At 44.9% G+C, this 25,892-nt stretch overlaps 1 protein-coding gene across 50 annotated transcripts in view; it reads left to right on the forward strand.

Annotated features, from left to right (window-relative positions):
- ANK2 (ankyrin 2) overlaps positions 1-25,892 on the forward strand; it is an 812,025-nt gene that overhangs the window by 710,890 nt on the left and 75,243 nt on the right. For all 50 annotated transcript variants that reach the window (XM_075349554.1, XM_075349661.1, XM_075349525.1 and 47 more), the window contains 4 exons: positions 1,322-1,550; positions 1,720-1,845; positions 2,124-2,246; positions 21,028-21,060. In XM_075349554.1, the coding sequence (XP_075205669.1) occupies positions 1,322-1,550; positions 1,720-1,845; positions 2,124-2,246; positions 21,028-21,060 (511 nt within the window). The remainder of the gene's footprint in view (positions 1-1,321; positions 1,551-1,719; positions 1,846-2,123; positions 2,247-21,027; positions 21,061-25,892) is intronic.

A 25,892-nucleotide genomic window follows, 5' to 3' on the forward strand; every position in this document is an offset into this window, starting at 1 on the left:
GGAGTTTTAATATGTTCAGACCATGTTCCTGCACGGTCAGACACAGCTATTATCCCTACATAGCAAGGGCACATTATTTTAGCACACATTTTTAACACTTCCAATTGTTGAACTAATTATTCCAAGATTTACGGCTTACAATTGACTTTGTCCATGGGACAATCCCTTTAATCTACATTACTCCACTGCATTCTCTTGGCCACTAACCAAATCTCCCGATCTACTTTTTTTAATTTCTGACATATATAACTATTTTAGTTCTTACCTCTTTTCTAATCTTTTTTTTTCTGCACTACTACATCATAGGTTTTTCACTTTAGAATTTACCACTCGATGGTTGTGAACCTAGTATAGTCTTGTCTGACCCTAATACAGTTCATTTTACAATGAGACTTGGATATCATCATTATTATTATTTCCTTTTTTATATTTTGCTTTTTTTTCTATACCTCAGACAATTATGTATGTAATGATTTTTTATTTTCTGACCGGTACGGGTACTAAGCCTGATGAAGAGACCTGAGTAGTCTCGAAAGGTTGCTATTTATTACCATCTTTTCAGTTAGCCATAAAAAGTATCAACCACTGAGGACTCTCAGTTCTTTTAAACAATTTTTTTTATCTCTCCTGGCTAAGGCCTCTTTTACACGTCCGTGAAAATCACGCACGTTTTTCACGGACGTGTCAAAGGTGCGTATTGCCCTCTGTGTGCAGTGTGTATCGCACACGTGTGTTCTCCGTGTGTTATTTGTGATAACACACGGAGAACGAGAACTTTCTACTCACCTGTCGCTGTCCGTGGTGCTGATCTTCAGTCTCCGGTCCTGCCGACTCCCCGCTGCTGCTTCCGGCCGCAGTGAAGTGAATATTCAATTAGCATAATGAGCGGCGGTCGGCAGCAAGTGACAGCAGCGGCAGAGCAGGAGAAGGTGAGTAAAGTTTTGTTTTTTTTTCTCACAGACACATCTTCTCTCCGGTGCGTGTGACACAGAACACATCCGTGTGGTCCGTTTGCATTACGTGTGACACGTTTGAGTTCCGTGTGACACACATGATGCCGGAGAGAAACAGGATATGTCGGCGTGAGAAACACACGGACACACGTAAGTACGGAACGGACACACGTTCCGTGCGCAAATACGTGTGTCCAAAACCATAGGAATACCTAGGTCTACGTGTGTACGTGTCTCCGGTACGTGAGAAAACTGCCAAACACGTACCGGAGGCACGTACGTGTGAAAGAGGCCTAACACGGTACAAAGATATATTTTACCTGTATTTTCTGACCATGAGCCAATCAAAAACATCATTTATTTTTCAGGTTCTGGTTAATAGACTGCCGACAGATTCAAGAGTCTGTTACTTTTGCCAGCCAAGTGTACAGAGAAATTATTTGTGTACCTTACATGGCCAAATTTGTTGTGTTTGCCAAATCCCATGACCCCATTGAAGCTCGTCTGAGATGTTTCTGCATGACCGATGACAAAGTAGACAAGACGCTGGAGCAGCAAGAAAACTTTGCCGAAGTTGCAAGGAGTAGAGATGTAGAGGTACGAATTTCCCATATGCTGTCAGTTTGAATAGCAAGTCATTGCTGCTTTAAGAAGACAGTGGTTAAAATTAGTTATATAAATCGGTTGAAAAATACGATTAAAAGCCATGTTTATTTTATATTATGTACAACTATGTGACAGATTTATCTGAAATGGTTTTTTTTAGGTCCTGGAAGGAAAACCAATCTATGTGGATTGCTTTGGGAACTTAATACCCTTAATAAAGAGTGGTCAACATCACATATTTAGTTTCTACGCCTTTAAAGAAAATAGACTTCCATTATTTGTCAAGGTAATATTCATACTTAGTGTAAACCATACAATGTTATCAGTTGGGTTCTTTTTAACTTTTCCATACATTTTCTTATAACTAGTTAAAATGCAATAAATTAATATTTTTCCAAATCATCTCTTCACGTTATAGCTAACCTAATAATCTTACGTTAATTTTATCAGTCATTGGTTTATGGCCTTAAACCAAAGATAAAATTGATATGGTATTTTAAATTTCTTAAGTTTCTTATCTGTACCACCAAGAAAGGAATGTGACGTATAATGTTTCAATCAAAGGTGCGGGATACAACCCAGGAACCCTGTGGACGCTTGTCTTTCATGAAGGAGCCAAAATCCTCTAGAGGCCTTGTGCATCAAGCCATTTGCAATCTAAATTTCACTTTACCACTTTATAATAAGGTAACATTTATTTTAACCTATCAATCTTTCTTAACGGTTTACATAATACTAGTATGTTTTAGTGTCACTTATTCGGTTAGAGGCAACAAGGTTGTTAGACTGAAGTAGAGGATAGTTAGGTGGGCGGATCATGGAGTAGGTCTACTTATTGAAGGTTCATTATTGCTCTTGGCTTATCTTTTATGAAAATGCATACCTTAAGATGACTATGGAGCACACATCTGTTCAGAATAGAAGAATTTATCATGCAGTAGAAATGAACAAAACTTAAAAAATTAGATGGAGGCTGAAATATATTTTTATTGTCTTATGTGTAAAATACCATTATGTAGGATTAGAATTCAATGTGTGCAAAATATTGAGGAGGTGGGACAGTCAGACTCCATATATGAATCATTGCTCGAAAACTTTCATGATTGTGTTTCTATTTCAGTAATTCCAATAATGGAAGCTAGTGGCTGCAGGGAGAATTAAACGTCATATTCTCCCTGTAGCCGCTGTTCCATTGAGTCTGCCAGATGTGTTTTTAAATGCTATTTAACTGCAGATTATCACTAAATCAGGTACATATCATTTTTAGAGGTGACAGATTTAATTTAATATGTCAAGATGTAAGTTGGGGCTGCACTTTTAAATAAGCTATACTGTAACCAGCCAAACCCTAGCATTCATGTGTTATTGGGTTCTTTCGTTTTGCAAGCAGTGACTTGCATTTTGCATTTGGAGAACCATCATAGGTTTAGAGTTTTGTCATTTGAGTGATTCCTAGTAGTGGACGAGAGAGAGTTATGTAGCATACAGCTGTAGGCACAGTTACAAAAGGTAAATGCTTAGCAAGCTCTATTTAATTGTTAAGCCTTAGTAATATTTAGAATTACACAAGACATTGCTGCCTTGTGTGTGGCTCTCACTTGGAAACAGTAGTGCAAGGATATGACTGATAGAGATGTAAAATAGAACACAAATGACTTTAGTTGCAGCTTCAAAAAGTCTCTACATGTAACGGAATTTTTTTTTTTTTTAAATCAGATCGTTTTTATTAAACAATGGCACAAAACAGAGAAATGATCATTGCATAACAAATACACATTTTCATAGTAAGTTAAACATCATCATATTATGCAGAGCTATATAATTACTCCTCATACACATTTATGATAGTATTTTGATTTTCTATAAACTAACCAGTTAAACTACTTAACTTCTTTAAATATACAAAGAGTTATTAAGGATAAAAGTTGTTTTCCCTACCATGTTTGTCCCGCTCAACACTCCTTCTCCGACCATGTCACTCCATAACATTTTCCAATCAGTCACATCTAACCCTCCCTCCCTTCCCGGTATATCAAATTATTTCTGCCATTTCTCTCAGTACCCCCCAGAGGTTCTGATACCATATGGAATTTCCAAGCCCCCAGTACCTTAGTGGTGCCCCCCTACTGCAAACATAACAACAAATTATCCAGTATGCCATCTTGAATTAACACATTGGAGGGAAGACCAGGAACATCCATCCAGGGCTGCCAGATCTTATAGAATTTGCCCAGTGCCCTCCTCTTCAGATATACTCCCCTGTAACGGAATTTAAAGAGTATCTAACCATTTTTAAAATTGATTAGCTTTTGCAAATTTTTTAATCTTTGTAATACACTCCATTACCTTATTTTGCTTCCTTCTCTCATACACAATTCTGACAGTGCTGTTCTAACTGTCTAGTTCATGATCTTTTATAAACTACATTGAATTGCTGCTCTAGCAAGAATCCATACTCATACCTTATTTACAAACACTATCACTGCATGAGCTTGGGAGAAGAGAGCACAGAAGCTCACACAAGGAAAGTGTTTATAAATAATGTTTGAGTATGGATTCCTGCTAGGCTAGAGCTGCAATTCAAAGCTGCTTGTAAAAGAGCATGAACTGGGCAGCTAAAACAGCAATGTCAGCCTGGAAAGTACATCTTGGATTGTGAGAAAAACATAAAGACTAGCAGTAAATGAAATTTTAAAACTTTCCTTAAATATATATCAATATTTCAGGATTTACTATAGCAGAATGAGCTTAAAATCTGGTAAAATTCTGTATTTTTATGAGAGGTGTAGAATATGTTTCTATACCATACCTAAATGATAAGCAGAGCTTTGTACTCAGACCTGGCAGTATTTGGGGGAACCAATCAATTTGCCTCTTTTGCTCATTAATTAATAATTAGCTTATTGGTCCATGGAATACAATGGGAAAATGAATTCACTTATTTTTATCAAAAATCATTTTAAAATGAAACGCAAATGTTGTAAAACAATTCACAAATGCATACCAATGGGCAGCATATCAGCAAAACAAAAATCTTGCAAAATTTTGTACATCTGTAAGCAGGAATACTATCTCCATTTAATAAGAGTTACCTGTTTTTTATGCAGCCAAACTAAAGGAGAAGGACATTACTGCTGCTCGGACAAACCTTCTCAATCAGCCTGTTTGCCCCCATTAAAATAACAACACTTAAGCGGGCTTTACATGCTGCGACATCGCTAGCGATGTAGCGAACATTTCTCACTACGACAGCGTCACACTCAATTAACTCTTCACCGACATCGCTGTGGCCGCCGAACAATCTCTCCTTTAAGGGGGAGGTTTGTTCGGTGTAACAGCGGCGTCACTAAGTGGCCGCCCAATAGAAGCGGATGGGGAGGAGATGAGCGGGCCGAACATCCCGCTCACCTCCTTACTTCCTCATTGCCGGCGACCGCAGGTACGATGTTGTTCCTCGTTCCTGCGGTGTCACACATAGCGATGTGTGCTGCCGCAGGAACGACGAACAACCTGCGTCCTGCTACACCAACGATATTTGGGATGAGAACGATGTGTCAACTATCAGGTGAGTAATTTTGATCGTTAGTGGTCGTTCGTGCGTTTCAAACGCAACAACGTCGCTAACGAGGCTGGATGTGCGTCACGAATTCTGTGACCCCAAAGACATCTCGTTAGCGATGTTGTTGCGTGTAAAGCCCCCTTTATACTCACCTCAAGTGTCGGCACCATTCAAGTGGCGTCAGCACTTTCCCAGGGCTCACGTTACATTGTTATATTATGCAAGCCCTGCCCTAATCTTTTCTTATCTTGTTATATGTATTTGAGAAAAGTTTGAAGTCACTTTTTAATTCACAAAGTTTCGTATGAGGTGATAGATACTCTTAAAGCATCACTCCAGCAATTTATTTATTTTTTAAATTATGGCATTTAAATGTAAGTCCCCGGTCTAAAGCCCGCTTTACATGCTTCAATATATCTCACAATCCGTGGTTGGTGTCAAGTTGTAAGTGACGCTCATCCGGCATCGTTTGTGAGGTATCTGCGTGTGACACCTACGTGCGATCAGGATTGAACGCAAAACCGTTGATCGCAAACACATCGTATCTTTGTCTAGAATTAAACGTTTTGTTGCACGAACCTAGTCAATTGAAATGTGTGACATCCCTCATACGATTTTGATGTCTGAGGCTATGTGCGCAGGTGTGCGCTCTGCACTGTAGCTTATAAAAGGTCCGCTTCAGAGCGCAGCTGAAAATCTGCGTTCTGAAGCGCCTCACAATGTCTGTCATTCACTAATCTCTGTCAGTCGGTCACTATCTCTGTCCCTCTCTCTCTCTGTCCATGTCAGTCTATCCCTCTTACCCCCTCTCTCATACTCACCGATCCCCGATCTCCGGCGCGGCGCTGCACGGCGTTCATACTGCTCTGGCAGCTTTTACTATTTTGAAAAAGCCGGCAGCCCATTAAACAATCTCGTAGTCCCTGCTTTCCCCGCCCACCGGCGCCTATGATTGGTTGCAGTGAGACACGCCCCCACGCTGAGTGACAGGTGTCTCACTGCACTCAATCACAGCAGCCGGTGGGCGTGTCTATACTGTGCAGTGAAATAAATAATTAAATAATTTAAAAAAACGGCGTGCGGTCCCCCCAATTATAAAACCAGCCAGATAAAGCCATACGGCTGAAGGCTGGTATTCTCAGGATGGGGAGCTCCACGTTATGGGGAGCCCCCCAGCCTAACAATATCAGCCAACAGCCGCCCAGAATTGCCGCACACATTAGATGCGACAGTTCTGGGACTGTACCCGACTCTTTCCGATTTGCCCTGATGCGTTGGCAAATCGGGGTAATAAGTAGAGTTGAGCGCGGTTCGTGGTTCGTGGTTCTCCAGTTCGCGGCTCGAGTGATTTTGGGGCATGTTCTAGATCGAACTAGAACTCGAGCTTTTTGCAAAAGCTCGATAGTTCTAGAAACGTTCGAGAACGGTTCTAGCAGCCAAAAAACAGCTAAATCCTAGCTTGGTTTCTGCTGTAATAGTGTAAGTCACTCTGTGAATCAAACTATTATGACATTTCAGTGTATAGTGTGCGTGAACAGCGCCTTCAGATCACTGCTGTTTCTATAATGGCGATCGCCATTTTTTTTTTTTTTTTTCTTGTCTTCCTTCCCTAAGCGCGCGCGTCTTGTGGGGCGGGCCAGCATGTCAGCCAATCACAGACACACACACACCTAAGTGGACTTTGAGCCAGAGAAGCAACGGCATGTGTGATAGGATCTGCATGTCACATGTCCCTGCATTATAAAACCGGACATTTTCTTCACGAACGCCATTATCTGCCTTCTGCGTCTTTGGTGTCAGACATCATTGTCGCAGCTCCGTCCTCCTGAGTCCTATAGCCGATACAGCTGTATGCGCTGCATACACAGCGTTAGACAGCTTAGGGAGAGCACATTCTAGCAGTCCTTTTAAGGGCTCAAAGCGGCAGGGTCAGAGAGCCATAAGTGACAGGTCCTGCAAACAGCAACAGCGTCTGTGTAGCCCAGGTCAGGGATTTCCTCCCTGCATTTCACCATTAGGAGGGAATAGAAAGGCAGGCTTCCATTCCTCTACCCAGAGCACCACAATCCTGCCACTGTACCCTCTTGTCCTCTGCACACTCCAACTCATTCTAAGTAAGCCATTATACTAGCAAACATTCAGTGTACCTAGTGGCATCCTATACGTGGCTATTGGACTTTGCTATAGTCCCACTAGTGCAAAGACATTTGCAGAGCACGTCTGCCTGCATTGCACACTACAACTTTTTTAAACTAAGCAATTTTACTAGCAAACACTCAGTGTACCTAGTGGCATCCTATACGTGGCTATTGGACTTTGCTATAGTCCCACTAGTGCCAAGACATTTGCAGAGCGCATCTGCCTGCGTTGCACACTCCAACGAATTATAACTAAGCCATTATACTAGCACACACTCAGTGTACCTAGTGGCATCCTATACGTGGCTATTGGACTTTGCTATAGTCCCACTAGTGCAAAGACATTAGCAGAGCACATCTGCCTGCATTGCACACTACAACTTTTTTAAACTAAGCAATTTTACTAGCAAACACTCAGTGTACCTAGTGGCATCCTATACGTGGCTATTGGACTTTGCTATAGTCCCACTAGTGCCAAGACATTTGCAGAGCGCATCTGCCTGCGTTGCACACTCCAACTAATTATAACTAAGCCATTATACTTGCACACACTAAGTGTTTTTTAGTGGCATCCTATACGTGGCTATTGGACTTTGCTATAGTCCTACTAGTGCCAAGACATTTGCAGAGCGCATCTGCCTGCGTTGCACACTCCAACTAATTATAACTAAGCCATTATACTAGCACACACTCAGTGAACCTAGTGGCATCCTATACGTGGCTATTGGACTTTGCTATAGTCCCACTAGTGCCAAGACATTTGCAGCACGTCTGCCTGCGTTGCACACTCCAACTAATTATAACTAAGCCATTATACTAGCACACACTCAGTGTACCTAGTGGCATCCTATACGTGGCTATTGGACTTTGCTATAGTCCCACTAGTGCAAAGACATTTGCAGAGCACGTCTGCCTGCATTGCACACTACAACTTTTTTAAACTAAGCAATTTTACTAGCAAACACTCAGTGTACCTAGTGGCATCCTATACGTGGCTATTGGACTTTGCTATAGTCCTACTAGTGCCAAGACATTTGCAGAGCGCATCTGCCTGCGTTGCACACTCCAACTAATTATAACTAAGCCATTATACTAGCACACACTCAGTGAACCTAGTGGCATCCTATACGTGGCTATTGGACTTTGCTATAGTCCCACTAGTGCCAAGACATTTGCAGCACGTCTGCCTGCGTTGCACACTCCAACTAATTATAACTAAGCCATTATACTAGCACACACTCAGTGTACCTAGTGGCATCCTATACGTGGCTATTGGACTTTGCTATAGTCCCACTAGTGCCAAGACATTTGCAGCACGTCTGCCTGCGTTGCACACTCCAACTAATTATAACTAAGCCATTATACTAGCACACACTCAGTGTACCTAGTGGCATCCTATACGTGGCTATTGGACTTTGCTATAGTCCCACTAGTGCCAAGACATTTGCAGCACGTCTGCCTGCGTTGCACACTCCAACTAATTATAACTAAGCCATTATACTAGCACACACTCAGTGTACCTAGTGGCATCCTATACGTGGCTATTGGACTTTGCTATAGTCCCACTAGTGCCAAGACATTTGCAGCACGTCTGCCTGCGTTGCACACTCCAACTAATTATAACTAAGCCATTATACTAGCACACACTCAGTGTACCTAGTGGCATCCTATACGTGGCTATTGGACTTTGCTATAGTCCCACTAGTGCCAAGACATTTGCAGCACGTCTGCCTGCGTTGCACACTCCAACTAATTATAACTAAGCCATTATACTAGCACACACTCAGTGTACCTAGTGGCATCCTATACGTGGCTATTGGACTTTGCTATAGTCCTACTAGTGCCAAGACATTTGCAGAGCGCATCTGCCTGCGTTGCACACTCCAACTAATTATAACTAAGCCATTATACTAGCACACACTCAGTGAACCTAGTGGCATCCTATACGTGGATATTGGACTTTGCTATAGTCCCACTAGTGCCAAGACATTTGCAGCACGTCTGCCTGCGTTGCACACTCCAACTAATTATAACTAAGCCATTATACTAGCACACACTCAGTGTACCTAGTGGCATCCTATACGTGGCTATTGGACTTTGCTATAGTCCCACTAGTGCCAAGACATTTGCAGCACGTCTGCCTGCGTTGCACACTCCAACTAATTATAACTAAGCCATTATACTAGCACACACTCAGTGTACCTAGTGGCATCCTATACGTGGCTATTGGACTTTGCTATAGTCCCACTAGTGCCAAGACATTTGCAGCACGTCTGCCTGCGTTGCACACTCCAACTAATTATAACTAAGCCATTATACTAGCACACACTCAGTGTACCTAGTGGCATCCTATACGTGGCTATTGGACTTTGCTATAGTCCCACTAGTGCCAAGACATTTGCAGCACGTCTGCCTGCGTTGCACACTCCAACTAATTATAACTAAGCCATTATACTAGCACACACTCAGTGTACCTAGTGGCATCCTATACGTGGCTATTGGACTTTGCTATAGTCCCACTAGTGCCAAGACATTTGCAGCACGTCTGCCTGCGTTGCACACTCCAACTAATTATAACTAAGCCATTATACTAGCACACACTCAGTGTACCTAGTGGCATCCTATACGTGGCTATTGGACTTTGCTATAGTCCTACTAGTGCCAAGACATTTGCAGAGCGCATCTGCCTGCGTTGCACACTCCAACTAATTATAACTAAGCCATTATACTAGCACACACTCAGTGAACCTAGTGGCATCCTATACGTGGATATTGGACTTTGCTATAGTCCCACTAGTGCCAAGACATTTGCAGCACGTCTGCCTGCGTTGCACACTCCAACTAATTATAACTAAGCCATTATACTAGCACACACTCAGTGTACCTAGTGGCATCCTATACGTGGCTATTGGACTTTGCTATAGTCCCACTAGTGCCAAGACATTTGCAGCACGTCTGCCTGCGTTGCACACTCCAACTAATTATAACTAAGCCATTATACTAGCACACACTCAGTGTACCTAGTGGCATCCTATACGTGGCTATTGGACTTTGCTATAGTCCCACTAGTGCCAAGACATTTGCAGCACGTCTGCCTGCGTTGCACACTCCAACTAATTATAACTAAGCCATTATACTAGCACACACTCAGTGTACCTAGTGGCATCCTATACGTGGCTATTGGACTTTGCTATAGTCCTACTAGTGCCAAGACATTTGCAGAGCGCATCTGCCTGCGTTGCACACTCCAACTAATTATAACTAAGCCATTATACTAGCACACACTCAGTGTACCTAGTGGCATCCTATACGTGGCTATTGGACTTTGCTATAGTCCCACTAGTGCCAAGACATTTGCAGCACGTCTGCCTGCGTTGCACACTCCAACGAATTATAACTAAGTTACATTGTCAGGGATATTTATTCTTTATTATTCTGCTGTTAATAAAGCTAGACCACCACTGCAATCTTCACCACCTCTCAATTTTTACTACCACATTTTCAGTCCACAATCTTGTCGCAATCAACATGAGTGGCAAAATGACAGATGCTGGTGGAAAGGGGAAGAGGCGTGGTGGAAAAGGCAAAAAAGGTTTTGTCAGTGGGGAAGGTGCCAAAGCTCCATTATCATCTGCTGAAGATAGACCATCTACTAGCAAAAGTAAGATGTCTACTACTTATTGTGGACAATCCGATGTGCTCCCTTTTTTACGGACACGAACAAGAGGAACAAAGGTAGATGATGGGCAAAAAAGGAAAATGCTTGAATGGATCTCAAGTGGTCCAACAAGTGCCCTCTCAGCCACTTCAAGTACCGCATCCAAAAAACACCATTCCTCTGAGTTGTCATCCCAATCACACTTGATTTCTCCCAGCTCTGAAGTCTCCATCAGCCCTGCACAGTATGGTGGAACTGAGATGGCTGAGTCTGCAGAGCTGTTCAGTCACACTATAGCCTGGGAATCAGAGGTCTGCTCCCAAGCTACAGTGAGTACAGAACAGGAAATGGTCTGCAGTGATGCCCAGAACCTTTGTGACTCAGATTCAGGCCGTGAGGACCAAGTTTCTGAGCATAATGTTGACCCTTTGTCACAAACTGTAACACCTGTGGTTATAGACAATGAGGAACATACTGATGAAGATGAGACGCAGATACCCGATTGGGATGACAACTTAAATATTCGGTCAGGGCAAGAAGAGGCTCGGTCTGAGGGGGAGGGGAGTGCGAACACAACAATTGATGATGACGTTCTAGATCCCACCTACTGTCAACCCCCAGTCAGGCACTCGAGGAGGTCAACAGAGGCGGTGGAGGAGGATGCAACCGACGACGAAGTTACCTTGCGCCTTCCTGGACAGAGTCGGAGCACTGGTAGCACGTCTACAACTGCATCCTCAGCCACCACTCTGCCTATGAGCATTATTCGGAGTGGATCAACAGGTCGCATGGCCTCTAAGCCTTGCCTAGCCTGGGCCTTTTTTCACATCGAAAAAGATCGCCCAACTCATGTGATATGTAACATTTGTCATGATTCTGTTAGTAGAGGTCAAAACCTCAGCAGTTTGACAACTTCTTCCATGAATCGTCACATGAATAAATATCATAAGTCCCGGTGGGAAGCTCACCGTGCTGCAATGCCGGCTAGCGGAGCGAACCATCCACCGCCCGCCCCTTCCAGTGCATCCGCGCGCTCTTCATCTTCTAGGACTGTGGGGACAGCTGTCACACCTGTTTTTCCACGCAAAACTTCCACCACTGTAACCGCAACAGGCAGTTTGCTTGTAAGGTCGTCAGTTGGTTTGGAAGGGGAAACAAGTGAGTGTGTACAGCTCTCTCAGACATCGATAGCACCAACGTTGGATGAAGGCAACATCATGTCTCCGCCTGCACTTTCCTCACAAACCTGCATTTTTCCATGGACACCCTACTCAACACCGTCTACACACAGCAGCCAGATCTCTGTCCCTCAGATGTGGTCAAATAAAAGGCCACTTCCTCCGACCCATGACAAAGCTAAGAGGTTGACTCTATCCCTCTGTAAGCTGTTGGCTACCGAAATGCTGCCTTTCCGCCTAGTGGACACACAGGATTTTAGAGACCTTATGTCTGTCGCTGTGCCCCAGTACCAGATGCCTAGTCGCCACTACTTCTCTAAGAAAGGTGTGCCCGCGCTACACCAGCATGTCGCACACAACATCACCGCTTCCTTGAGAAACTCTGTGTGTGAACGGGTGCATTTCACCACCGATACTTGGACCAGTAAGCATGGACAGGGACGTTACATGTCGCTGACTGGGCACTGGGTAACTATGGTGATAGATGGTGAAGGGTCTGCTGCACAAGTCTTGCCGTCCCCACGACTTGTGTGTCAATCCTCTGTCTGTCCAAGTTCCGCCACAGCTTCTGCATCCTCCACCTCATCTGGGTCCTCCACCTCCGCCCCAAGCCTGCCTGGTCAGGCCACCAGCGTTCTCACTGCGCAGAAGGAATCACGCACGCCTCATTACTATGCTGGCAGCCGAGCGCAACGGCATCAGGCGGTCTTTAGCTTGACATGTCTTGGTAATAAGAGTCACACAGCTGAGGAGTTGTGGTCAGCTCTGCGGTCCGAGTTTAATAAATGGTTGTCTCCACTCAACCTGCAGCCTGGTAAGGCCGTGTGCGACAATGCTGCAAACCTGGGTGCGGCCCTTCGCCTGGGCAAGGTGACACACGTACCTTGTATGGCTCACGTGTTGAACCTTGTCGTGCAGCAATTTTTAACACACTATCCCGGCCTAGATGGCCTTCTGAACAGGGCACGAAAACTGTCTGCTCACTTCCGGCGTTCAAGCGCCGCAGCTGAGCGACTTGCATCGCTACAGAAGTCTTTCGGCCTGCCGGTTCATCGCCTGAAATGCGATGTGGCGACACGCTGGAATTCAACTCTCCACATGTTACAGCGACTGTGGCAGCACCGCAGAGCCCTGGTGCAATACGTCATGACGTATAGCCTGGGCCAACGAGATGCAGAGGTGGGGCAGATCACCCTGATGGAGTGGTCTCAGATCAAGGACCTATGCACCCTTCTGCACAGTTTCGACATGGCGACGAATATGTTTAGCTCTGACAATGCCATTATCAGCATGACGATTCCAGTCATTTACATGCTGGAGCACACGCTAAACACTATTCGGAGTCAGGGGGTGGGACAACATGAAGGGGAGGAACTACAGGAGGATTCATATGTGCAAGGGACAACAACATCACCAAGGTCCAGACGTTCATCATCACCAACGCAGCAGGCATGGGACCATGGGGAACAGGGATCGACAAGGGCGCATAGTAGCAGGCGAAATGTTGAGCAAGGTGCAGGAGAACATGAAGAAATGGAGGACGAACTGTCCATGGACATGGAAGACTCAGCGGATGAGGGAGACCTTGGTCAAATTTCAGTTGAAAGAGGTTGGGGGGAGATGTCAGAGGAAGAAAGAACGGGTAGCACCTCTATGCCACAAACACAGCGTGGACTTGGTCCGCATGGCTGCGCAAGACACATGAGTGCCTTTTTGTTGCACTACCTCCAACATGACAGTCGTATTGTCAAAATTAGAAGTGATGATGACTACTGGATTGCCACACTATTAGATCCCCGGTACAAGTCCAAATTTTGTGACATAATTCCAGCCATAGAAAGGGACGCACGTATGCAGGAGTATCAGCAGAAGCTGTTACTCGATCTTAGCTCGGCTTTTCCACCAAACAACCGTGCAGGTGCAGGGAGGGAATCTCCCAGTTGTAACTTGACAAACATGGGACGGTCTCGTCATCTTCACCAGTCTACCCGTACCAGTAGGACCGTATCTGGTGCCGGTAACAGCAATTTTATGGAATCTTTTCATAATTTTTTTAGACCCTCTTTTGCAAGGCCACCAGAGACAACAAGTCTGACACACACTCAACGGCTGGAGAGGATGATACAGGAGTATCTCCAAATGAACATCGATGCCATGACTGTGCAACTGGAGCCTTGCTCCTTTTGGGCTTCAAACATAGAAAAATGGCCAGAGCTCTCCAGTTACGCCTTGGAGATTTTGTCGTGTCCAGCTGCCAGCGTTGTCTCTGAACGTGTATTCAGTGCTGCTGGGTGTGTGCTGACAGATAAGCGCACGCGTCTGTCCAGTGACAATGTGGACAGACTGACGTTCATCAAAATGAACAAGTCATGGATCCAGAAGGAATTTACTACCCCTGTGTCATCCTGGGGAGAGTAAATGCTTGTGGATTTGGAATGTGCTTGATGCAAATCAAAACATCCTGTTTGCAACTAGGGCCCAAGTGCTGCCACTGATGGGGTGGGTGTCTGTGTGGCCCAATTTTTGGAAAAAAGGGAGACTCCGCTTGGAGTAACCCTTGCTTACATTGTTTTTAAAAGAAGCCAAGATGAACAAGTCATGGGTCAGCAAAGACTTTGCTACCTACCCCGGTGTCATCCTGGGGACGGTTAATTATGGGGTATTTTTGAATGTGATTGATGCAAATCAAAACATCCTGTTTGCAACTAGGGCCCAAGTGCTGCCACTGATGGGGTGGGTGTCTGTGTGGCCCAATTTTTGGAAAAAAAGGGAGACTCCGCTTGGAGTAACCCTTGCTTGATGTGTTTTTAAAAGAAGCCAAGATGAACAGAGCTGGGATCAGCAAAGACTTTGCTACCTACCCCGGTGTCATCCTGGGGACGGATAAGAATGGCGTATTTTTGAATGTGCTTGATGCAAATCAAAACATCCTGTTTGCAACTAGGGCCCAAGTGCTGCCACTGATGGGGTGGGTGTCTGTGTGGCCCAATTTTTGGAAAAAAGGGAGACTCCGCTTGGAGTAACCCTTGCTTACATTGTTTTTAAAAGAAGCCAAGATGAACAGAGCTGGGATCAGCAAAGACTTTGCTACCTACCCCGGTGTCATCCTGGGGACGGATAAGAATGGCGTATTTTTGAATGTGCTTGATGCAAATCAAAACATCCTGTTTGCAACTAGGGCCCAAGTGCTGCCACTGATGGGGTGGGTGTCTGTGTGGCCCAATTTTTGGAAAAAAAGGGAGACTCCGCTTGGAGTAACCCTTGCTTGATGTGTTTTTAAAAGAAGCCAAGATGAACAGAGCTGGGATCAGCAAAGACTTTGCTACCTACCCCGGTGTCATCCTGGGGACGGATAAGAATGGCGTATTTTTGAATGTGCTTGATGCAAATCAAAACATCCTGTTTGCAACTAGGGCCCAAGTGCTGCCACTGATGGGGTGGGTGTCTGTGTGGCCCAATTTTTGGAAAAAAAGGGAGACTCCGCTTGGAGTAACCCTTGCTTGATGTGTTTTTAAAAGAAGCCAAGATGAACAGAGCTGGGATCAGCAAAGACTTTGCTACCTACCCCGGTGTCATCCTGGGGACGGATAAGAATGGCGTATTTTTGAATGTGCTTGATGCAAATCAAAACATCCTGTTTGCAACTAGGGCCCAAGTGCTGCCACTGATGGGGTGGGTGTCTGTGTGGCCCAATTTTTGGAAAAAAAGGGAGACTCCGCTTGGAGTAACCCTTGCTTGATGTGTTTTTAAAAGAAGCCAAGATGAACAGAGCTGGGATTAGCAAAGACTTTGCTACCTACCCCGGTGTCATCCTGGGGACGGATAAGAATGGCGTATTTTTGAATGTGCTTGATGCAAATCAAAACATCCTGTTTGCAACTAGGGCCCAAGTGCTGCCACTGATGGGGTGGGTGTCTGTGTGGCCCAATTTTTGGAAAAAAAAGGGAGACTCCGCTTGGAGTAACCCTTGCTTGATGTGTTTTTAAAAGAAGCCAAGATGAACAGAGCTGGGATCAGCAAAGACTTTGCTACCTACCCCGGTGTCATCCTGGGGACGGATAAGAATGGCGTATTTTTGAATGTGCTTGATGCAAATCAAAACATCCTGTTTGCAACTAGGGCCCAAGTGCTGCCACTGATGGGGTGGGTGTCTGTGTGGCCCAATTTTTGGAAAAAAAGGGAGACTCCGCTTGGAGTAACCCTTGCTTGATGTGTTTTTAAAAGAAGCCAAGATGAACAGAGCTGGGATCAGGAAAGACTTTGCTACCTACCCCGGTGTCATCCTGGGGACGGATAAGAATGGCGTATTTTTGAATGTGCTTGATGCAAATCAAAACATCCTGTTTGCAACTAGGGCCCAAGTGCTGCCACTGATGGGGTGGGTGTCTGTGTGGCCCAATTTTTGGAAAAAAAGGGAGACTCCGCTTGGAGTAACCCTTGCTTGATGTGTTTTTAAAAGAAGCCAAGATGAACAGAGCTGGGATCAGCAAAGACTTTGCTACCTACCCCGGTGTCATCCTGGGGACGGATAAGAATGGCGTATTTTTGAATGTGCTTGATGCAAATCAAAACATCCTGTTTGCAACTAGGGCCCAAGTGCTGCCACTGATGGGGTGGGTGTCTGTGTGGCCCAATTTTTGGAAAAAAAGGGAGACTCCGCTTGGAGTAACCCTTGCTTGATGTGTTTTTAAAAGAAGCCAAGATGAACAGAGCTGGGATCAGCAAAGACTTTGCTACCTACCCCGGTGTCATCCTGGGGACGGATAAGAATGGCGTATTTTTGAATGTGCTTGATGCAAATCAAAACATCCTGTTTGCAACTAGGGCCCAAGTGCTGCCACTGATGGGGTGGGTGTCTGTGTGGCCCAATTTTTGGAAAAAAAGGGAGACTCCGCTTGGAGTAACCCTTGCTTGATGTGTTTTTAAAAGAAGCCAAGATGAACAGAGCTGGGATCAGCAAAGACTTTGCTACCTACCCCGGTGTCATCCTGGGGACGGATAAGAATGGCGTATTTTTGAATGTGCTTGATGCAAATCAAAACATCCTGTTTGCAACTAGGGCCCAAGTGCTGCCACTGATGGGGTGGGTGTCTGTGTGGCCCAATTTTTGGAAAAAAAGGGAGACTCCGCTTGGAGTATCCCTTGCTTGATGTGTTTTTAAAAGAAGCCAAGATGAACAGAGCTGGGATCAGCAAAGACTTTGCTACCTACCCCGGTGTCATCCTGGGGACGGATAAGAATGGCGTATTTTTGAATGTGCTTGATGCAAATCAAAACATCCTGTTTGCAACTAGGGCCCAAGTGCTGCCACTGATGGGGTGGGTGTCTGTGTGGCCCAATTTTTGGAAAAAAAGGGAGACTCCGCTTGGAGTAACCCTTGCTTGATGTGTTTTTAAAAGAAGCCAAGATGAACAGAGCTGGGATCAGCAAAGACTTTGCTACCTACCCCGGTGTCATCCTGGGGACGGATAAGAATGGCGTATTTTTGAATGTGCTTGATGCAAATCAAAACATCCTGTTTGCAACTAGGGCCCAAGTGCTGCCACTGATGGGGTGGGTGTCTGTGTGGCCCAATTTTTGGAAAAAAAGGGAGACTCCGCTTGGAGTAACCCTTGCTTGATGTGTTTTTAAAAGAAGCCAAGATGAACAGAGCTGGGATCAGGAAAGACTTTGCTACCTACCCCGGTGTCATCCTGGGGACGGATAAGAATGGCGTATTTTTGAATGTGCTTGATGCAAATCAAAACATCCTGTTTGCAACTAGGGCCCAAGTGCTGCCACTGATGGGGTGGGTGTCTGTGTGGCCCAATTTTTGGAAAAAAAGGGAGACTCCGCTTGGAGTAACCCTTGCTTGATGTGTTTTTAAAAGAAGCCAAGATGAACAGAGCTGGGATCAGGAAAGACTTTGCTACCTACCCCGGTGTCATCCTGGGGACGGATAAGAATGGCGTATTTTTGAATGTGCTTGATGCAAATCAAAACATCCTGTTTGCAACTAGGGCCCAAGTGCTGCCACTGATGGGGTGGGTGTCTGTGTGGCCCAATTTTTGGAAAAAAGGGAGACTCCGCTTGGAGTAACCCTTGCTTACATTGTTTTTAAAAGAAGCCAAGATGAACAAGTCATGGGTCAGCAAAGACTTTGCTACCTACCCCGGTGTCATCCTGGGGATGGATAAGAATGGCGTATTTTTGAATGTGCTTGATGCAAATGTAGCTGTGAAGTGTACAACTGGGGCACAACTGCTGCCACTGAAGGGGTGGGTGTGTGTGTGGCCCAATTTTTGGAAAAAATGGAGACTCCGCTTGGAGTCACCTTGCGGTGTTTTACATGATTTTAGAAGGGCGTGCCATGCCTATATCTGTGTGTCCTCCTCTTTTTCCTTGTCCAGCTGTTTTGTTTTCGCATGAGTATATGTCCTTGTCACTTTCCAATGTGTTTGAGTTGTTTGTCACCTTTAGGACACCTTTGAGGGTGTTTTCTAGGTGTTTTTCTGTGTTTGTGATTGCCTGCCATTGTTTCCTATGCAGTTCGAGTTCGGTTCGTCGAACGTTCGACGAACCGAACTCGAACGGGAGGTCCGTTCGGCGAACCAACCTCGAGCCGAACCGCGACCGGTTCGCTCATCTCTAGTAATAAGGAGTTATTGGCAGCCCATAACTGCCAATAAGTCATAGATTAATCATGTCAGGTGTCTCCCCGAGATACCTTCCATGATTAATCTGTAAATTACAGTAAATAAACACACACACCCGAAAAAATCATTTATTAGAAATAAAAAACACAAACATATACCCTGGTTCACCACTTTAATAAGCCCGAAAAAGCCCTCCATGTCCGGCGTACTCCAGGATGGTCCAGCGTCGCTTCCAGCTCTGCTGCATGGAGGTGACCGGAGCTGCAGCAGACACCGCCGCTCCTGTCACCTCCACACAGCAACTGAAGACAGCCGCGCGATCACCTGAGCTGTCACTGAGGTTACCCGCTGTCACTGGATACAGCGGTGGCCACGGGTAACCTCAGTGACAGCTCAGCTGATCGCGCGGCTGTCTTCAGTTGCTGCGTGGAGGTGACAGGAGCGGCGGTGTCTGCTGCAGCTCCGGTCACCTCCATGCAGCAGAGCTGGAAGTGACGCTGGAGGTCCGTGGATTACGCCGGACATGGAGGGCTTTTTCAGGCTTATTAAAGTGGTGAACCAGGGTATATGTTTGTGTTTTTTATTTCTAATAAATGATTTTTTCGGGTATGTGTGTTTATTTACTGTCACTTACAGATTAATCATGGAAGGTATCTCGGGGAGATGCCTGACATGATTAATCTAGGAGTTATTGGCAGCTATGGGCTGCCAATAACTCCTTATTACCCCGATTTGCCAACTCACCAGGGCAAAACGGGAAGACACGGGTACAGTCCTAGAACTGTCGCATCTAATGTATGCGGCAATTCTGGGCGGCTGTTGGCTGATATTGTTAGGCTGGGGGGCTCCCCATAACGTGGAGCTCCCCATCCTGAGAATACCAGCCTTCAGCCGTATGGATTTATCTGGCTGGTTTTAAAATTGGGGGGGACCGCACGCCGTTTTTTGTAATTATTTAATTATTTATTTCACTGCACAGTATAGACACGCCCACCGGCTGCTGTGATTGGGTGCAGTGAGACACCTGTCACTCAGCTTGGGGGCGTGTCTCACTGCAACCAATCATAGGCGCTGGTGGGCGGGGAAAGTAGGGAATATGAGATTGTTTAATGGGTGGCCGGCTTTTTCAAAATAGTAAAAGCCGCCGGAGCAGTGTGAATGCCGTGCAGCGCCGCGCCGGTGATCGGGGATCGGTGAGTATATGAGAGAGGGCTGCTCAATTCAGTTATTCAGGAGTTTAGCGGTCACCGGTGAGCCCTTCACTGGTGACCGCTAATCAGGACGCGACACAGACAAAGCCGCAGCATGACCATGAAGTCGGGTTAAGTTAACCTGAGTTCATTCTGATCGTGCGGCTCTTTCTGTGTCTGCTGTCATCTGCCATTCAGCTCTGCTACATGGCTGTCTGTGTCTGCTATCAGCGGCCATGTAGCAGAGCTGAATGGCAGATGACATAGCAAAAACGCATCCCTACACATTACACACGCTTGGCAAGTCAATAAATAAAAAAAAAAAAGGGTGCCCAATGCATACGTCACAGAACACATGGTCTAAAGGATCGCACACAAAATTGATCAATTTAACATAGACTACTAACTCACGTGTGACAGCAAATGAACGACCTACATGCAATCTCATAAGATCCCGTATGCAACCTGGGCGTGTCACATCGCAAATGCGATTGTACAACTAATTGCAACGTGTAAAGCAGGCTTTATACTCACCTGCCTTCATCTTTATCTTTTTAAAGTGTCACCTGGTCAGTCTCTGGAGATTTGTGACCTGCCGGCAACCCCAGTGCTTCATGGAGTGAGACAGAGGTCACAAATCAATGCATCTCTATGGGAACGTCTTTCTGACTCTCATAGAGATGCATCAAGTGCTTGTGCTGTAAAATCTGACTTTCAGCTAGTTAGAAGTTGTGGGCACAGGATGGCGCTGTGGGACCCGAACAACACTGAAAAAAGGTAACGCCACCGGAGAGTGAGTATAAGACCGTGGGCAAGGGACTTAGATTTAAAGCACCACTCCAGCGCTGAGAAATAAACCAAAAATGCTTTAAAGGAAAAAACATTTTGCAATATATTCTAATGTTTTTATTGCTCCTATTGGCAGTAGAAATTGCACTTCTGCTTCCATATCCTGTTTGTGGCATATTGATGCAGTTTGTCTTTATGCATAATTTAAGTCAATGGTTTGATGTTATTAATTTTTAAACCAATAGCCAGGTTTAAAAACCATTTAATCATTTTTATTCTTTGTATTATTTTTTCTTATGTCTGGCGCACTGAAACTTGAAGGAATCTGAATCAGATCAAGAATACGAAGATGAGGTAATTTCAATAATTCAGATATACTATAAAAATGTGATAATATAGCCCAATTAACTTGGTGTTTTCCTGTTGCATATTCTTTGCTGTACAGTAATACCTTTACATATGAGTTTAATTTGTTCTGTGACCAAGCTCTTAACTCAATTTGCTCTTATGTCAAATTAAATTTCCCCATTAATATTAATTGAATTGCTACTAATCCTTTCCATCCCCTACTTATGGCCCCCCATCCTGGTAAATGCCCCCTTCCTGGTACTGTATATATGATTCCCCAACCTGGTACATGACCCCCATCATGGTATATATGATACCCATCCTGGTACATATACCCCATCCTGGTTTATTTGATCCCCCATCCTGTTACATGGCCCTCTTTCCTCTTACATGACCCTACTTCCTGGTACATAGCCCCCCATCCTGGTACATGGCCACCATCCTGGTACATATGACCTCCATCCTGGTACATATGATCCCCCATCTTGGTACATGCCCCCCATCCTGGTACATGGCTCCCATTACACCACACAGTTAAGAACAACTATTATACTCACCCTCCCTCCCGATCATCCACAGAGCAGCATCCTCATCTCATCCAGTCAGCAGATCAGCATGTGAGAGTGCAGCACTCACACGCTGATCAACTGATTGCATGAGATGCGGATGATGAGCTGCAGGGGATCAGAGTGAGGGTGAGTATAAGGGGTTTTTTTTTAAGTGATCAGCTGCCTGCATGAGATGAGGATGCTGCACTGTGGGGGATCGGAGGGAGGATGAGTATAAGATGCTCTTACCTCACATTTCTGCTCACATTATGAAGTAAAAAGATACAAAGCGACGGCTTGTATCTTGCAAAATTCGTAACTTTCTGCACTCTTAAGTCAAGGTATTACTGTATGTGCAAAATGTAAGGCATCCAGTATACTATATTACATGCTGTTCCATCCCTCTGGTAGCTCAGGTTTGAAATGTTGCTGCAGCTTGAACTTTTTCACAGAATGCCTTGTATGGAAAATTGTACAGCCTTCTATGTCATAGTTAATGTTTTTTACTATACTTTCTGGCCAGTGGAGTGACTAGGAGAGGGAAGAAGCAGAAAATTAATGAGGGTGGAAGTAGATTAAAGGGGGCTTTACACGCAGCGACATCACTAGCGATGACGCTGGTGAAAGCACCCGCCCCTGTCGGTTGTGCATCACGGGCAAATCGCTAGCCGTGGCGCACAATATCGTTAGGAGCCGTCACATGGACTTACCTGCTTAGCGACGTCGCTGTGGCTGGCGAACCGCCTCCTTTCTAAGGGGGCGGTTCGTGCGGTGTCACAGCGGCGTCAGTAAGCGCCCGCCCAATAGAAGCGGAGGGGCGGAGATGAGCGGCCGTAAGATCCCGCCCACCTCCTTCCTTCCTCATTGCCGGCGGCCGCCGGTAAGCTGTAGTTCGTTGTTCCAGAGGTGTCACACATAGCGATGTGTGCTGCCTCGGGAACGATGAACAACCTGCGTCCTCAACAATCAACGATTTTTTGAAAATGAGCGACGTGTCAACGATGGACGATTTGGTGAGTATTTTCCATCGTTAACGGCCGCTCGTTGGTGTCACACGCAACGACTTAGCTAACGATGTCGGATGTGCGTCACGGAATCCGTGACCCCGGCGATATGTCGTTAGATACGTCGCTGCTTGTAATGGGGCCTTAAGAGTTAAGGACGGATTGGAGCTTTACAAGAAAGTTACAAGATGATGTTGAAGTAGTTTAGATGGGATAAGATAAAGGCGTGTTGATGATTAAAAATTTGAAAAAAGCTGATTTGAGAAATGTTTTTGAGCTGGAAGCAGCAGGAGGTGGTAAGTGGTTAACTGTGAAATTTGAAGGACAAAGCAGTGTCAAAACTTTACCGCAAATCATTGGACATTGGAGCTTAGGGAAATCATGGAGCCATTAACAGCGATTGCTAAGTCTAGTGAGGATTTACGTTAGTTGCCGGGATGATAAATAATTTAGTTGTGTTGAGTTTAGGAAAGTGGGAGAAAACGTAGTAGACTACGTTTTGGTGTCCGCCTGCAGAAAATGTATGTGCCCGAAAATAGTACAAAACAGAGCACACGCTAACGTAGTCTGCTCCATTATAGTCAATGGCCCTGTCGGTGCATGCATCCGAAACACGTTTTGCGGGGTGGGGGAGGGGCGGTTCGGACGGATACCCCGATGGGACCACTAAACGTAAGTCAAAACGCAGTGTGATAGTAGCCTAAGTCATGAGAAATGAGTGGGTCATAGATGTTTAGTTGGAGAGTTTTTCACAGACAGAGCATGTATTCGCTAAAGCCAGCTTTACACCTTACAATTAGGTATGCGATCTCGTATGCGATGTGACACGCCCAGGTCGCATATGCGATCTAATGAGATTGCATGTAGGTCGTTCATTTGCTGTCACACGAGCGTTAGTAGTCTATGTTAAATTGATCAATTTTGTGTGCGATCCTTTAGATCATGTGTTCTGTGACGTATGCATTGGGCACCCTTTTTTTTTTTATTTATTGACTTGACAAGCGTGTGTAATGTGTAGGGATGCGTTTTTACTATGTCATCTGCCATTCAGCTCTGCTCCATGGCCGCTGACAGCAGACACAGACAGCCATGTAGCAGCGGTGAATGTTAGTTCACAGCAGACACAGACAGAGCCGCAAAAAACACAAAAACCTGAGCTGAAACAATGTTCAGTAAACATGCAACATTAAGCATGTGAATTGCAGCCTTAAGACTAGAAAAAACCAAGGAGAAAAATTGTATGAAAAATACCCTGAATATAAATAAATAAATTGCAAGTGCTTAATAACAGGGTACTTAGTGTATACATTTTTGCAAAAAGGTAAAAAGCTGTCTCACCTCGTCACGGTGTACCCATCTGAGACAGTCCCTAACCTACTGAAGTTAAAAACATTATCAATACCTGACTTGTGTCATGTCAGAACTCCAATATGGATGGTGGCAAGTGGTTAGCTGTGTCCCAGATAAAATACACAGCAAAGTGAGACGCAATCAGCTGTTCAGTCTCAGTACTAGGAGGGCTGCACCCCCAAATTGCAACCAAGCAAGAAAACATACAAAAAACACAAAAACCTGAGCTGAAACAATGTTCAGTAAACATGCAACATTAAGCATGTGAATTGCAGCCTTAAGACTAGAAAAAACCAAGGAGAAAAATTGTATGAAAAATACCCTGAATATAAATAAATAAATTGCAAGTGCTTAATAACAGGGTACTTAGTGTATACATTTTTGCAAAAAGGTAAAAAGCTGTCTCACCTCGTCACGGTGTACCCATCTGAGACAGTCCCTAACCTACTGAAGTTAAAAACATTATCAATACCTGACTTGTGTCATGTCAGAACTCCAATATGGATGGTGGCAAGTGGTTAGCTGTGTCCCAGATAAAATACACAGCAAAGTGAGACGCAATCAGCTGTTCAGTCTCAGTACTAGGAGGGCTGCACCCCCAACTTGCAACCAAGCAAGAAAACATACAAAAAACACAAAAACCTGAGCTGAAACAATGTTCAGTAAACATGCAACATTAAGCATGTGAATTGCAGCCTTAAGACTAGAAAAACCCAAGGAGAAAAATTGTATGAAAAATACCCTGAATATAAATAAATAAATTGCAAGTGCTTAATAACAGGGTACTTAGTGTATACATTTTTGCAAAAAGGTAAAAAGCTGTCTCACCTCGTCACGGTGTACCCATCTGAGACAGTCCCTAACCTACTGAAGTTAAAAACATTATCAATACCTGACTTGTGTCATGTCAGAACTCCAATATGGATGGTGGCAAGTGGTTAGCTGTGTCCCAGATAAAATACACAGCAAAGTGAGACGCAATCAGCTGTTCAGTCTCAGTACTAGGAGGGCTGCACCCCCAACTTGCAACCAAGCAAGAAAACATACAAAAAACACAAAAACCTGAGCTGAAACAATGTTCAGTAAACATGCAACATTAAGCATGTGAATTGCAGCCTTAAGACTAGAAAAAACCAAGGAGAAAAATTGTATGAAAAATACCCTGAATATAAATAAATAAATTGCAAGTGCTTAATAACAGGGTACTTAGTGTATACATTTTTGCAAAAAGGTAAAAAGCTGTCTCACCTCGTCACGGTGTACCCATCTGAGACAGTCCCTAACCTACTGAAGTTAAAAACATTATCAATACCTGACTTGTGTCATGTCAGAACTCCAATATGGATGGTGGCAAGTGGTTAGCTGTGTCCCAGATAAAATACACAGCAAAGTGAGACGCAATCAGCTGTTCAGTCTCAGTACTAGGAGGGCTGCACCCCCAACTTGCAACCAAGCAAGAAAACATACAGACAGAGCCGCACTGTCAGAATGAACTCGGGTGAACCTCACCCGACTTCATTGTCATGCTGCGGCTCTGTCTGTGTCGCGCCCTGATTAGCGGTCACCAGTGAAGGATTCACCGGTGACCGCTAAACCCCTGAGTAAGTGAATTGAGCAGCCCTCTCTCATATACTCACCGATCCCCGATCACCGGCGCTGCACGGCATTCACACTGATCCGGCGGCTTTTACTGTTTTGAAAAAGCCGGCCGCCCATTAAACAATCTCGTATTCCCTGCTATCCCCGCCCACAGGCGCCTATGATTGGTTACAGTGAGACACGCCCCCCACGCTGAGTGACAGGTGTCACACTGCACCCAATCACAGCAGCCGGTGGGCGTGTCTATACTGTGTAGTGAAATAAATAATTAAATAATTAAAAAAACCGGCGTGCGGTTCCCCCCAATTTTAAAACCAGCCAGATAAAGCCATACGGC

This window comes from Anomaloglossus baeobatrachus, chromosome 1 (genome assembly GCF_048569485.1).
Source record: "Anomaloglossus baeobatrachus isolate aAnoBae1 chromosome 1, aAnoBae1.hap1, whole genome shotgun sequence".
Classification (NCBI taxonomy): domain Eukaryota; kingdom Metazoa; phylum Chordata; class Amphibia; order Anura; family Aromobatidae; genus Anomaloglossus; species Anomaloglossus baeobatrachus.